This window comes from Neovison vison, chromosome 12 (genome assembly GCF_020171115.1).
Source record: "Neovison vison isolate M4711 chromosome 12, ASM_NN_V1, whole genome shotgun sequence".
Taxonomy (NCBI): Eukaryota; Metazoa; Chordata; class Mammalia; order Carnivora; family Mustelidae; genus Neogale; species Neogale vison.
The window spans coordinates 61,213,641-61,227,855 of NC_058102.1; the positions used below are offsets into that span (position 1 = coordinate 61,213,641).

The window sequence follows — 14,215 nt, forward strand, 5'->3', positions numbered from 1 at the left end:
CCCTTTTTCCCTCTGTCTCTCTCTCTACTACTCTTGTTCTGGCCCTTCCTCTCCCTGTTCAGTGTTTCCATAAATATAGGAACTCACTTTAATAACATGTCTCCATAACTATTCTCAAAAATGAGTAGGTTCCTGACCTCTTACACCAGATATCATGTATTTACCAGATATGTCAATTATATCAAATAGTTTCATTAGCTACAGTATTCTCCTCCAAAACTGCTTTCTTTATGCATGGTTTTAAATAATATGAACAAAGAAAAAATTAAAGAATTAGGACAGAAACTATCAATTTTCTCATTGGCTCAAGATAGCTTAATACAAAATGGTCCACACTATAAAGTATGGAATACAAAAACTGCAAATTAGAATCTGAATAAACTAGAGAAGTAATAGAAAAATAAAAGGTATCTTGTACATTCAATAAATATTAACATCTTCCATCATGTTCCTGGTCTGTAGGCCCTAAATTAAGTACTACAGCAGGAAATATCCTTCGTAATTTAGTTTCCTCTTTTCCCATGAGCTTATCCAGTAGACAGACCCCATTAGGCTAATACAGTGGTAGGCTTAAAGACAGGACTTACTACTACCTCTTTTCTTCCCTGTTAGATGTAGTACAGATATAGACCCCAAACTGTGAGGGATGCCTGGGTGGCTCAGTCGGTTAAGTGCCTGCCTTTGGCTCAGTTCATGGTCCCAGGGTCTTGGGATCGAGTTCAGCATCAGGCTCCTTGCTTGGTGGGGAAGTCTGCTTCTCCTTCTGCCTGACGCTACCCCTGCTTGTGCTCTCTTTCTCTCTCTGACAAATAAATAAAATCTTAACAACAACAACAAAAAACAAAAACAAACCCCGAAGTGTGCCTGGGTGTGCTGTCCTTCGAGGGAATAACAAGACTTGTACCTTCACCTACTCTTGTAACCATCTCACACAAGATTTTTCTTTGTCAATAGATTTATAATATATGAAATATAATGTTACTTCACAACTGTACCCCTTAGTATCTAGCCCAGCATTTACTGGGAGTGCAGGTTTTTCTGATTCTTATTCTTAACCTAAGTAATTTAAGTAATTTCTTCCCTCAAAAGTCTTGTGTTTTACGTTCTAATTCAGCTTAAAAACAATGTTTCTTAGGTGCTGTGTGAAACGATAAAATTTACTACACTTAAAAGCTTTTTGTTGAATAAATCATGACTGCACTGTCGTAGCAAACCACAAGTGATGCATAAGAAACCAAAAAGTCTTTCTTGATAAATTTTGCTTGGTCAATTGTTTACGGTTATGACCAGGTGTTATATCTTTGATTTAAAGGAAATAATGAAACTAAACTGTTTTTTATGATTTAATTGACTTTTTTCAAGGAATGCTAGAACCCAGAGTGCTAAAAAATATAAAAAGAAAAAAGAAGAACAAAACCTACTGTAATTAAAAATCTTACTTTGAAATTGTCATATATATTCTCTAGAGGGCTACAGTATTCTTAATATTTTAGAATTTTCTTATATTCACTTTACATCTCTTAGTCAACCTAAGTATTAACAGGCAGCTTAATTGTTGAATTTCCTTAAAGAAATATCTTTAATAGCTCTCAGCAATCCTGGCTTTCAAATAAAATCAAATGGACATACTTTTTTTTCTATATAGGACTATAATATCTCAAAATGCATCTCTGTGAGTACATTTAAGAATGGAGAATATTTAAACCTAACTAGGTTAGCTTATTAAAAAAAGGATATGTGTTTATTCCAATAATAGAATAATGTTTGTAAACGTGAGTTTACAAGGAGTGCCTAGCCTGATAGGAATCAATATTTGTAGGTCCAACATTATTTAGGATGTCTTTTTTTGCCCATAAGATAAATTTGAAGTACTTACATACCATTTTTTGGTGTTAAGGTCATTAATCTCTTTATAGAAACATACTGCTACAGAAATACTTAAAAATAATGTGAGCTACTTATGAATAGGAAATAGGAGTAATTACGTGCAAGGATTCAGCTCTTTGGTGTTTATCTTAAATGGCAGGTATACTCATAACAGTTCCCAAGATAGTAGCTAACAACACGTAGCTAGAATCAAAGATTTGCTGAGGGAATAAATAAATGGATGTGCAGAATTTTGATTTATGAAGAAAAAACCTAAACTTTTCATTGTATCATAAAGATTCAGTTCATTTAACAGTCTAAGATTTTTTCAGATATGGTTAAATAAAACTACTAAGAACCCATATTTGAAATGTTACCAGATTCAGAAAAACATCTTCTGTGAATAATCTGAAGTAGATAATTCCAATATTCACAAAATAAACATAGTAATAACTAATGTGGCCTTTTCTCTTAGTGCTCAAATCGTATTTTCCTATATTATCCATCTTAGCAGTGATGTTTGTTTTTCTTTCTTTTGGTACGGTAGGCTTTCTTCCTATCTTTTCTGATACCTAGAGTCAACAAACACTAACTGATTTTTCCTTAGTCCATTTACTCATTAAATTCTGTATATCAACCTTCTTTCTATTCTTTAATGCTTTGTTTTCTTTTTCTCTCTTCTCTTTCACCTGGCTCTGTCCAATGGAAATGTAATGTGGGCCACATAATTATTTTAAGTTTTCTACTAGCCACTTTAAAAAACATATAAAAAGAAACTGATAGAAATAAATTTTAATATAATATTTTATTTATTTAACTCAAATATTTTGTTTAACCAAAATAGTATCATTTCAACATGTAATCAAAATTTTTAAAATATTGATATGTTTTATATTCCCTTTCTGTGCTAAATCTTCAAAATTCAGTATTTTTTTTTTTCCGGGTATTTCTTTTTTTTTTTTTTTTCCAATTTATTTATTTTCAGAAAAACAGTATTCATTATTTTTTCACCACACCCAGTGCTCCATGCAAGCCGTGCCCTCTATAATACCCACCACCTGGTACCTCAACCTCCCACCCCCCCGCCACTTCAAACCCCTCAGATTGTTTTTCAGAGTCCATAGTCTCTCATGGTTCATCTCCCCTTCCAATTTACCCAAAAGCACATACCCTCCCCAATGTCCATAACCCTACCCCCCTTCTCCCAACCCCCCTCCCCCCAGCAACCCACAGTTTGTTTCGTGAGATTAAGAGTCACTTATGGTTTGTCTCCCTCCCTATCCCATCTTGTTTCATGCATTCTTCTCCTACCCACTTAAGCCCCCATGTTGCATCACCACTCCCTCATATCAGGGAGATCATATGATAGTTGTCTTTCTCCGCTTGACTTATTTCGCTAAGCATGATACGCTCTAGTTCCATCCATGTTGTCGCAAATGGCAAGATTTCGTTTCTTTTGATGGCTGCATAGTATTCCATTGTGTATATATACCACCTCTTCTTTATCCATTCATCTGTTGATGGACATCTAGGTTCTTTCCATAGTTTGGCTATTGTGGACATTGCTGCTATAAACATTCGGGTGCACGTGCCCCTTTGGATCACTACGTTTGTATCTTTAGGGTAAATTCCCAGTAGTGCAATTGCTGGGTCATAGGGCAGTTCTATTTTCAACATTTTGAGGAACCTCCATACTGTTTTCCAGAGTGGTTGCACCAGCTTGCATTCCCACCAACAGTGTAGGAGAGTTCCCCTTTCTCCGCATCCTCGCCAGCATCTGTCATTTCCTGACTTGTTGATTTTAGCCATTCTGACTGGTGTGAGGTGATATCTCATTGTGGTTTTGATTTGTATTTCCCTGATGCCCAGTGATATGGAGCACTTTTTCATGTGTCTGTTGGCCATCTGGATGTCTTCTTTGCAGAAACGTCTGTTCATGTCCTCTGCCCATTTCTTGATTGGATTATTTGTTCTTTGGGTGTTGAGTTTGTTAAGTTCTTTATAGATTTTGGACACTAGTCCTTTATCTGATATGTCGTTTGCAAATATCTTCTCCCATTCTGTCAGTTGTCTTTTGGTTTTGTTAACTGTTTCCTTTGCTGTGCAAAAGCTTTTGATTTTGGTGAAATCCCAAAAGTTCATTTTTGCCCTTGCTTCCCTTGCCTTTGGTGATGTTCCTAGGAAGATGTTGCTGCGGCTGAGGTCGAAGAGGTTGCTGCCTGTATTCTCCTCAAGGATTTTGATGGATTCCTTTCTCACATTGAGGTCCTTAATCCATTTTGAATCTATTTTTGTGTGTGGTGTAAGGAAATGGTCCAATTTCATTTTTCTGCACGTGGCTGTCCAATTTTCCCAACACCATTTATTGAAGAGGCTGTCTTTTTTCCATTGGACATTCTTTCCTGCTTTGTCGAAGATTAGTTGACCATAGAGTTGAGGGTCTATTTCTGGGCTCTCTATTCTGTTCCATTGGTCTATGTGTCTGTTTTTGTGCCAGTACCATGCTGTCTGATGATGACAGCTTTGTAATAAAGCTTGAAGTCCGGAATTGTGATGCCACCAACTTTGGCTTTGTTTTTCAATATCCCTTTGGCTATTCGAGGTCTTTTCTGGTTCCATATAAATTTTAAAATTATTTGTTCCATTTCTTTGAAAAAGATGGATGGTACTTTGATAGGAATTGCATTAAATGTGTAGATTGCTTTAGGTAGCATAGACATTTTCACAATATTTATTCTTCCAATCCAGGAGCATGGAACATTTTTCCATTTCTTTGTGTCTTCCTCAATTTCTTTCATGAGTACTTTATAGTTTTCTGAGTATAGATTCTTAGCCTCTTTGGTTAGGTTTATTCCTAGGTATCTTATGGTTTGGGGTGCAATTGTAAATGGGATTGACTCCTTAATTTCTCTTTCTTCTGTCTTGTTGTTGGTGTAGAGAAATGCAACTGATTTCTGTGCATTGATCTTATATCCTGACACTTTACTGAATTCCTGTATAAGTTCTAGCAGTTTTGGAGTGGAGTCTTTTGGGTTTTCCACATAGAGTATCATATCATCTGCGAAGAGTGATAATTTGACTTCTTCTTTGCCGATTTGGATGCCTTTAATTTCCTTTTGTTGTCTGATTGTTGAGGCTAGGACTTCTAGTACTATGTTGAATAGCAGTGGTGATAATGGACATCCCTGCCGTGTTCCTGACCTTAGTGGAAAAGCTTTCAGTTTTTCTCCATTGAGAATGATATTTGCAGTGGGTTTTTCATAGATGGCTTTGATGATATTGAGGTATGTGCCCTCTATCCCTACACTTTGAAGGGTTTTGATCAGGAAGGGATGCTGTACTTTGTCAAATGCTTTTTCAGCATCTATTGAGAGTATCATATGGTTCTTGTTCTTTCTTTTATTGATGTGTTGTATCACATTGACTGATTTGCGGATGTTGAACCAACCTTGCAGCCCTGGGATAAATCCCACTTGGTCGTGGTGAATAATCCTTTTAATGTACTGTTGAATCCTATTGGCTAGTATTTTGGTGAGAATTTTTGCATCTGTGTTCATCAAGGATATTGGTCTATAGCTCTGTTTTTTGATGGGATCCTTGTCTGGTTTTGGGATCAAGGTGATGCTGGCCTCATAAAATGAGTTTGGGAGTTTTCCTTCCATTTCTATTTTTTGGAACAATTTCAGGAGAATAGGAATTAGTTCTTCTTTAAATGTTTGGTAGAATTCCCCCGGGAAGCCATCTGGCCCTGGGCTTTTGTTTGTTTGGAGATTTTTAATGACTGTTTCAATCTCCTTACTGGTTATGGGTCTGTTCAGGCTTTCTATTTCTTCCTGGTTCAATTTTGGTAGTTTATATGTTTCTAGGAATGCATCCATTTCTTCCAGATTGTCAAATTTGTTGGCGTAGAGTTGCTCATAGTATGTTCTTATAATAGTTTGTATTTCTTTGGTGTTAGTTGTGATCTCTCCTCTTTCGTTCATGATTTTATTTATTTGGGTTCTTTCTCTTTTCTTTTTGATAAGTCTGGCCAAGGGTTTATCAATTTTATTAATTCTTTCAAAGAACCAGCTCCTAGTTTGGTTGATTTGTTCTATTGTTTTTTTGGTTTCTATTTCATTGATTTCTGCTCTGATCTTTATGATTTCTCTTCTCCTGCTGGGCTTAGGGTTTCTTTCTTGTTCTTTCTCTTCAGTATGTATTTTTATGCTTCAAGCACATCTTAATTCAGACTAGTGACATTTTGAGTGTTTAATAGTCACATGAGTCTAATATTACTATATTAGATAGTATAGCCCTAGATCATCATAAGCAAATTGACCAAAATGGTGGTCTTGCCAAGCAGAGTGATGGCAGAGTGGTGAATAGTAGTTTATAGCTCTTAGAAAGCATTATGGTTATTAGAGACACTGTAACATCAGACATTTCATCTTAAGTGACAATTCTAGCACAGTAATAGTTTTTGTTATTGCTAACATACATAAACATGACTTAGTATTTTAAATATGATATCTGAAAAAATGAGGTACTGAGTACAATCTCAAAATAACGTGTTCTGTAACATAAATTAACGTTCCCATAGAAGTCTCCTTAATACATGTAAAACATTCTGGCATACTAATGTTTTGTTCCACTAAAAAGAGTAGCTAAAAGCAAAGTACACAGGAAGCTGCTGAGGGTGACAGTATTGTACACACTGACCAGTGACCATTCCCCAACATGCATTTTTTTCTCAACTCAGACTCAGGCTCTGTCTTGAAAATGTTTACTGCGAATTCCACAATTTTGTGCATTTTGCTCTTGCCTCTGTATTTAGAAGCAACAAAGGTTTCTTCCATCCTCTTCCATCCAAACTAAGGCTTTTCTGAAAGCCAACTCTTTTATCTACTATGATATTTCTTTATATTTCTTAAAGATTCTTTAAAGATTTTTTTAAATTCTTAAAATTTTTATTGTATTTAAATTCAGTTAATTAAATTATGGTGCATTATTAGTTTCAGAGGTAAAGTTCAGTGATTAATCGGTTGCATATAACACCCAGTGCTCATTACATCAAATGTCCCCCTTAATGTCCATCACCCAGTTACCCTATCCCCTCACCCATCTCCCCTCCAGCAACCCTCAGTTTGCTTCCTAAAGTGAAGAGTCTCTTATGGTTTGTCTGCCTCTCTGATTTTGTCTTATTTTATTTTTCCCTCCCTTCCCTCATGATCCTCTGTTTAGTTTCTTAAATTGTGCATAATTGGCATCATATGATAATTGTCTTTCTCTGATTGACTTATTTCTCTTAGCATAATACTCTCTAGTTCCATCCATGTCTTAGCAAATGGTAAGATTTCACTTTTTGATGGGGGAGTAATATTCATATATATATATACATACATACATACATACCACATCTTCCTTTTCCATTCATCTGTCGATGGACATCTGGGTTCTTTCCATTGTTTGGCTATTGTGGACATTGCTGCTATAAACACTGGGGTGCAGGTGCCTCTTCAGATCACTACCTTTGTATCTTTGGGGTAAGTACTTAGTGATGAAATTGCTGGGTAAAATAGAGGATAGCTCTATTTTCAACTTTTTGAGAACCTCCATACTGTTTTCCAGAGTAGTTGCACCAGCTTGCATCTCCACCAACAGTGTAAGAGGGTTCCCCTTTCTCCATTCCTTGCCAACATTTGTCTGTCCCTGATTTGTTAATTTTAGCCTTTCTGACCAATGTGAAGTAGTATCTCATTGTGGTTTTGACTTATATTTCCCTGATGTGAGTGATGTTGAGCATTTTTTCATGTGTCTGTTGGCCATTTGGATGTCTTCTTTGGAGAAATATCTGTTCATATCCTCTGCCTATTTATTGACTAGATTATTTATTTTTTAGATTTGAATTTGATAAGTTCTTTATAGATCTTAGATACTGCCCTTTATCTGAGAAGACATTTGCAAATATCTCTCCCATTCTGTTGGTTATTTTTTGGTTTTGTCAATTGCTTCCTTCGCTGTGCAAAAGCATTTTATCTTGATGAAGTCAGAACAGCTCATTTTTGCTTTTGTTTCCTTGCCTTTGGAGACACATCTAGCAAGAAGTTGTTTTAAAACTGTGCTGATGTTTTTATTCAGATTTGTATATCTTTGTCCATGTGTGTTCTGGTTAGAGACCTGTATTGGTTTGAGTGGTGTCTTCCAACAGTTTTCCCCAGAAGACCTGTTATTTTTAGCCCACAATTTGCAAAACACCCCACTGCCCCCTTATATAAAAAGAAACTTGTGGAAAAAAAAGAAAGAATAAAAGAAACACATGTATCACATTATACCAGGAATGCCTGAATCTATAAATAAATTTTAAGTGTGCTATTTTTACTCCAAATATTTATGTTCTAGTGTCTGGTCTTATTTTGTCAAACCCAGTATCCTTATTTGCAAAATGGGAGATTTGGGCCAGAACTGTTCTTTCTTTCCAGTTTTTGAGATCTTTCTTCATGCAAAATCAAACATGATATTATTAGAATGATAATTAGATATCCTCAGGACTGGATTAATATAGTAAAATGCAAATCTACCCATAGCCCACCAAAATTCTCATGAAACGGCAGGAAAAAATATTACTAAAAAACTCCTGTTAAAATAAAGAGTGACAGCATGGGAAGGACAAAACAATTGCAAAGGGACTGTGGAGGTCCTAGATAAAATATCAAAAGATATTTAAAATAGGAAGGTTTTGAAAAATAAAATAAAATAAAATAAAATCGGAAGGTTTTAGGACATTCATTTGACAGCTTTATAAAAAACAAGACAGGGGTCCCTGGGTGGCTCAGTGGGTTAAACCTCTGCCTTCACTCAGGTCATGATCTCTGGGTCCTGGAATCAAGCCCCACGTCAGGCTCTCTGCTCAGCAGGGAGCCTGCTTCCCCCTCTCTCTCTATGCCTGTCTCTCTGCCTATCTATGTTCTCTGTCTGTCAAATAAATAAAATATTAAAAAAAAACAACAAAAAAGACAATATCCTAAGGAATGATGAGCTTTCAAAATGAGCTCAAGGAGATAAGTATAAAGTAGTATAAAAGTAGTATAAAAGAATAAAAGTATAAAATATATATAAAATAAAATAAAAGTACATAGTATAAAAGAAAACAATGAGCAGTGTGGGGTGAAAAGTTAGTTTTTGCAAATTGCACCAAACCTTCAGAGAACAGAGATTTTCCAATTATATAAACTGTTCCAGGACAGAGAAAAGATATATGAAGTTTACAAGGCTGGCCTAATTGTGATGCCTAAAGCAAATAAAGGTAATTATAGGCCTATCTAAATTTTGAAAAATGCAAAAAAAAAAAAAACCCCAAACCTTAAAAAGCTGTAAATTAAATCTGCTAGTGGGACAATCTACACAAAAATGTAAATATAATTAAACATTAGGAAAATCAGTATAATTAATATATTAACACATTCAAGAAATAAATGGTCTTCTCAATTTGATGCACCAGATACAGAAAGCCTATCTGATAAAATTTGAAACTTATTTATAATTTTTTAAAGTCATTAACAAAATAAAACATGAAAAATACACTGCAGGAATACACAGCAAATATTATATCCATCTGTTAATCCTTTAAGGGCTTTCCTATAAAAATAAGAAAATAAAAGGGATGTCTATCATCATTATTACTATTCAGGAGGGTTCTAGACAACAGTCAGCAAAAATATTGGGAAGCAATAGATAAAACAGTAATTATTTTAATAGAATATAATTTTCTATTTAGAAAATCCAAAATAATCAACTGAAAAACATTAGGTATTACAGCAGGATTCGACAAACTAAGTCAACACATAAAACCAATGAATAAATACCATGAAAAAAAGCTTTGACTTAAAATAGAACAGAATCTATAAAATATCTTGCAAAAAACATAGTATGTGTAATGACAACCTGAAAGAAAACTAACACTTTACTCAAGGGCATAGAAGAGAATTAGGGTGCATGTAAAAATATACTTATCCTTGAAAAGAAGATTCAATATTATAAAAATACCAATTCTTCTTACTTAACCCCATAAATTAAATATAAGTCAACACTGTATTAGCATTTTCTCCTTAACAGTGGCACAATGATTCTAAAATTGTTCTGGAAGAGAAACTGCGCAAAAATAGATAATATAATTTACTTAAATAGTGGCTTTCATTTCCACACTTCAAAATATGCTAGAAAATTAAATAATTGAAGCAATTTGGTATTGGCACAGGAAGAGATATATAGATTAATGGAATATTTAGAGTCCAGAAACAGATCAGATATTTATGAAAACTACTCATGTGATAACTGTAATAGGTCAAAGATTAGAAGATATCCTCATTAAAGATTCCAGAAAATTTCCACTGTGTTGGAAAAATGTCTAAAATTGGAGCTATACATCACTCTTTACTCAACAAATGCATTCCAGATAGATTGTATATAAGGACGTAAGTATAAAGAACAAAAAAGAAAATGTTGCTATGAAAAAGATTAAGTTGAATTCTTTATAGATAATTGATAAAGAGGAATCATTAAAAACTATTACTGCTGAATTAAATGTGGAAGAAACAACTTTAAAAGATTAGAGCAATAATTATAAAAATCTAAACCAATTCTTTATTCAGGTTGTTCTTCAAGTCCAGGTACATGCTCTTTATAAAGAAGGTGGAATAAGAAGTTAGAGATAATTACTTATAGGTTTGGTTTATGTCAGAAAGAAGTCACAAAATTATAATCAACAGACCCTGCATCTTATATCAAAGGCTTTCTTTACTTGGATATCAACACTAAGAGTCTATTTAGACATTTTTAGTTAAAAACAAAATGTCCTAAGATGTCTTTTTTATAATTCCCATCTCTAACTTTGTTTTTTGATCTCATCAGTTAAGTGATAAGAGAATATGGAACTAAAATTCAAAATGATCTTTAATTGGGCAGCTGGAGGGCAATGGAAGAGAAATGAACTGAAGTCATATTCAGGCTCTAAGGCTTATTTGAGAGTGCGATATACACAGTGATTAAATTGAGGTTACAATGGAAAAGACTTAAGATACATGTTATTTAAAAATTGGGTAACCACTGGAAGATTAACAAATATACTTATGTCTCCCAAGACTCTAAAGATAAAGAAGAGACTCAAAGAAGATTCAATCTCAACAAATGAAAGAAAATAGTAAAAAAAAAAATTATAGTTACTATAAACTAACGATTACATAGCAGAAGGCATTGTTATGAGAGAGATGGTTTAAATTTTCTGATTATAAAACAGTCTCAAAAAATGAGTTAAAATACATTTAGCTATAGGCTAGAGATATAGGTAAAATAAAATGATTTAATTTTTAACAGAAATATATATGTACTTGGCCACTTATTTTGGCTTACAAAAGAAGTGCCATAAACTCTGAATAATTGTTATTCTAGAAAAGGGAAAGAGGAGAATTTTTCTTCTCTGTTTTGTTTTTTACAGTTTACTATAATTCAAATGTTTTCCATGAGAGTACATTCCCATAAAGTAACTTTTTAAAAAATGGGGAGATGAGTTATAGGGGAAAAAAGAGACATGCAAAATCTGATAATTACCAAAAATCTAATAATTACTCAGATCTTGCCATATACACACACATACACAGAGTGAGGCAAAGAAAAGGGAAGACTTAGATCCTACTTTTAGAAAGGGGTAGTAAATGAAAATACAGGCTGTCCAGTTAAATGTGAATTTCATAAAAACCCCCACTTTTTAAAATATATATCAAATATTATATGACACATACACCTATACTAAAAAAATAATTCACTACTATCTGAAATTCATATTTGCTGGCCATCGAATTTATCTCAAAGCCCTAGTAAGGAGTATATATACAGGTGGGTGAAATAAAATAGTTCCAGAAAGCTGCAACCATATCTGAGGCTGAAGACACCAGACTGGGGTCCATTGTCTAGACTTCAACACACTGGCGAAAGGAAACTTCCATAGCAAGGTGGGCCACTACTCTTAAGCTGGTTCCCAGAATAGGAATAGGAAAACAGAACTCTAAGCAGGGAAAGAGGAGTTGGTGGTGGGGGATGAATGGAGAGGAACTTGAATTCATGTGAGAGTATGGAGAATGGCTTTGGAGCAAAACTCGAGTGATGAGGAAGGCAGGAGCTCAAGAATACATATGCCATGCCTTATGTTTAGACTAGCAGTAGAAATAACTCAAGAAGCAATTAAAACTCATGGAGAGCATGGGGATAGGAATCTAACAGGAGGAAGGGACATAGGGTGTAGAACACATGTTCTGAATACTATCACCATTTTGAAAAGCGTTTTCTTAAAAAAATAGCAATTGTCAAAATAAGAACATTTATAGAAAATTTAGTAGCTATCAACAGAGTAATGCTTTATTTTTCTGCCATTTTTGAGAATAAATGTTCTCAAATACTTAGTGACTTTTCCAGATAAATGAATATATCCCCCTAATGGCCTCAAATGTTTTAACATATAAGGTTTTTTTCCCCCTTCTGAAACCCTTCATATATGTAACTAAGATCCTTATACAAAGTACATTAACAAATACATCCTTTTGAATGACTCTTATAGAGGGAGAGAAGGAAGGAAGGAAGGAGGGAGAGAGGGAGGGAGGGAGAAAAATTATGCCATTAGAAGTATCTGAAATATGCGGCGATATTTTTTCAGTTTAATCTGCTCATCAAATAATGTAGATTATTAATAATATAGATTATTATAGAAATTACATATAATCTATATAGCCATATATAATTATATAGATTATATAATCTTAATAATGTAGATTATTAATAATATCAATTCTAAAAAATATATATTGAGTTTCAGAGAGTTTAACTGGTGTGCCTGTCATGGAACTAGTAAATCTGTCTCTAAAGCTTATGACGTGTCCACCTCACTGCTCCACATATACTTTGTTGTATCAGTTAGACCTCCCAGAAACATGTTGTCCTCAGCTTTGAGATGGCTGGATAAAACTAACTCTGAATATGTAATATATTCTTCATTATAATTTATGTCCATCCTAAAGCTATCTAATCATTTTCTAGCTTGAGGCACTTGAAAAATAATTGTAATATCTTAATAACTGTAGTATTTTATAATTGTCACTTAAAAATTAATATGAGGATATATTTTAAATAAATATAAGAAAGTAAGGCTATATATAAAACTTGTATCAGACCAAGTTTCAAAAAAAAAAAAAAGAAACAAAGACACAAAATCAGAAAGGAAAGCATACAGTTGGGGATATTTTGGGCAGAAATGACTATTCATTTTTTTTCTCCTTTAGTGATTACTCTTTGGGGAGCCACAGAGTATTTCAGAAAGATAAATCTGTTATTCAACTTAATCTGCAGAAAAATGGAGAAGTTCCAGGAAAATTATCTCGAAAGGTAAGATTTTCTTAGCATCAGTTTCAATTTCCAAGCTGATCATTTTAAGGACAACATTCCTATCTTTATGGATTGTTACCAATTTGGAATTACATAGCTTAATGAATACATGTTCATTTGAGTATATTTACTGAAACATAATGAAATATTTATCTAAATGCCTGTTAACAATTTGGACTGAAGCAATTACATGAACACATTACTGTAACCTCAGTATAATAGCAAATCAATTGGTCTCTTGGAAAAATCATTTATGAGAAATTTATTAAAGCTATTACATTCATACTATCCATGAAGCCACTAGGAAGTGAACAGAATAAAAAATGTGAAGGGGGAAACCACTGAAGAAAGAAAAATAACACAACTCTCATTCTATTTGAAGAGTTTATGTCGGTGTCAACACAATTTAAATCAGGGCAGATTAATATTCATAATATACATAATAAAACTACCTCAAAAGGGATTACTGCGCTTTAATGACATAATTTCATGCTGTTAGATATGAATTTTATTCCCTAGGTCTTGAGTTATTTCAAAACAAAATTGCACAGTATGCAATGAACTTTGATATTTTGGCAGCTTTATCTGTAGAATCTTCCAATTACCTGCTTTAAGCAAAAATTCCATCACCCTGTCATTTACATCAGATAACAGATTTCCAGTGCATGACTCTTTTTTTCCCCCCTAGTCTGAGGTGTTTCATCATAAAAAGTGTCAGGTGGTGCATTAGGTTGCAATATATCTATGTGGAATATAACATAATGAGGCCAAAAGAGAGTTGTTTAGAAAAATCTTTTGGAACTGGTACTCAACTCAGCCAGTGTTGACAGCTGCAGGGTATGCATCTGAAATCTCCACAGAGAAACATTATAAAGTACAACTAATACTCTCAATATTAATATACCCTAAGAGTCTTCAAATTGTCTTCAGTGTTTTGAAA

General features: G+C 33.9%; 1 protein-coding gene across 1 annotated transcript in view; it reads left to right on the plus strand.

Moving 5' to 3' along the window:
* Positions 1–14,215, plus strand: part of PIK3C2G (phosphatidylinositol-4-phosphate 3-kinase catalytic subunit type 2 gamma) — a 364,772-nt gene that overhangs the window by 48,888 nt on the left and 301,669 nt on the right. The window contains exon 6 of the mRNA XM_044227234.1: positions 13,173–13,275. Coding sequence (XP_044083169.1) covers positions 13,173–13,275 — 103 coding nt within the window. The remainder of the gene's footprint in view (positions 1–13,172; positions 13,276–14,215) is intronic.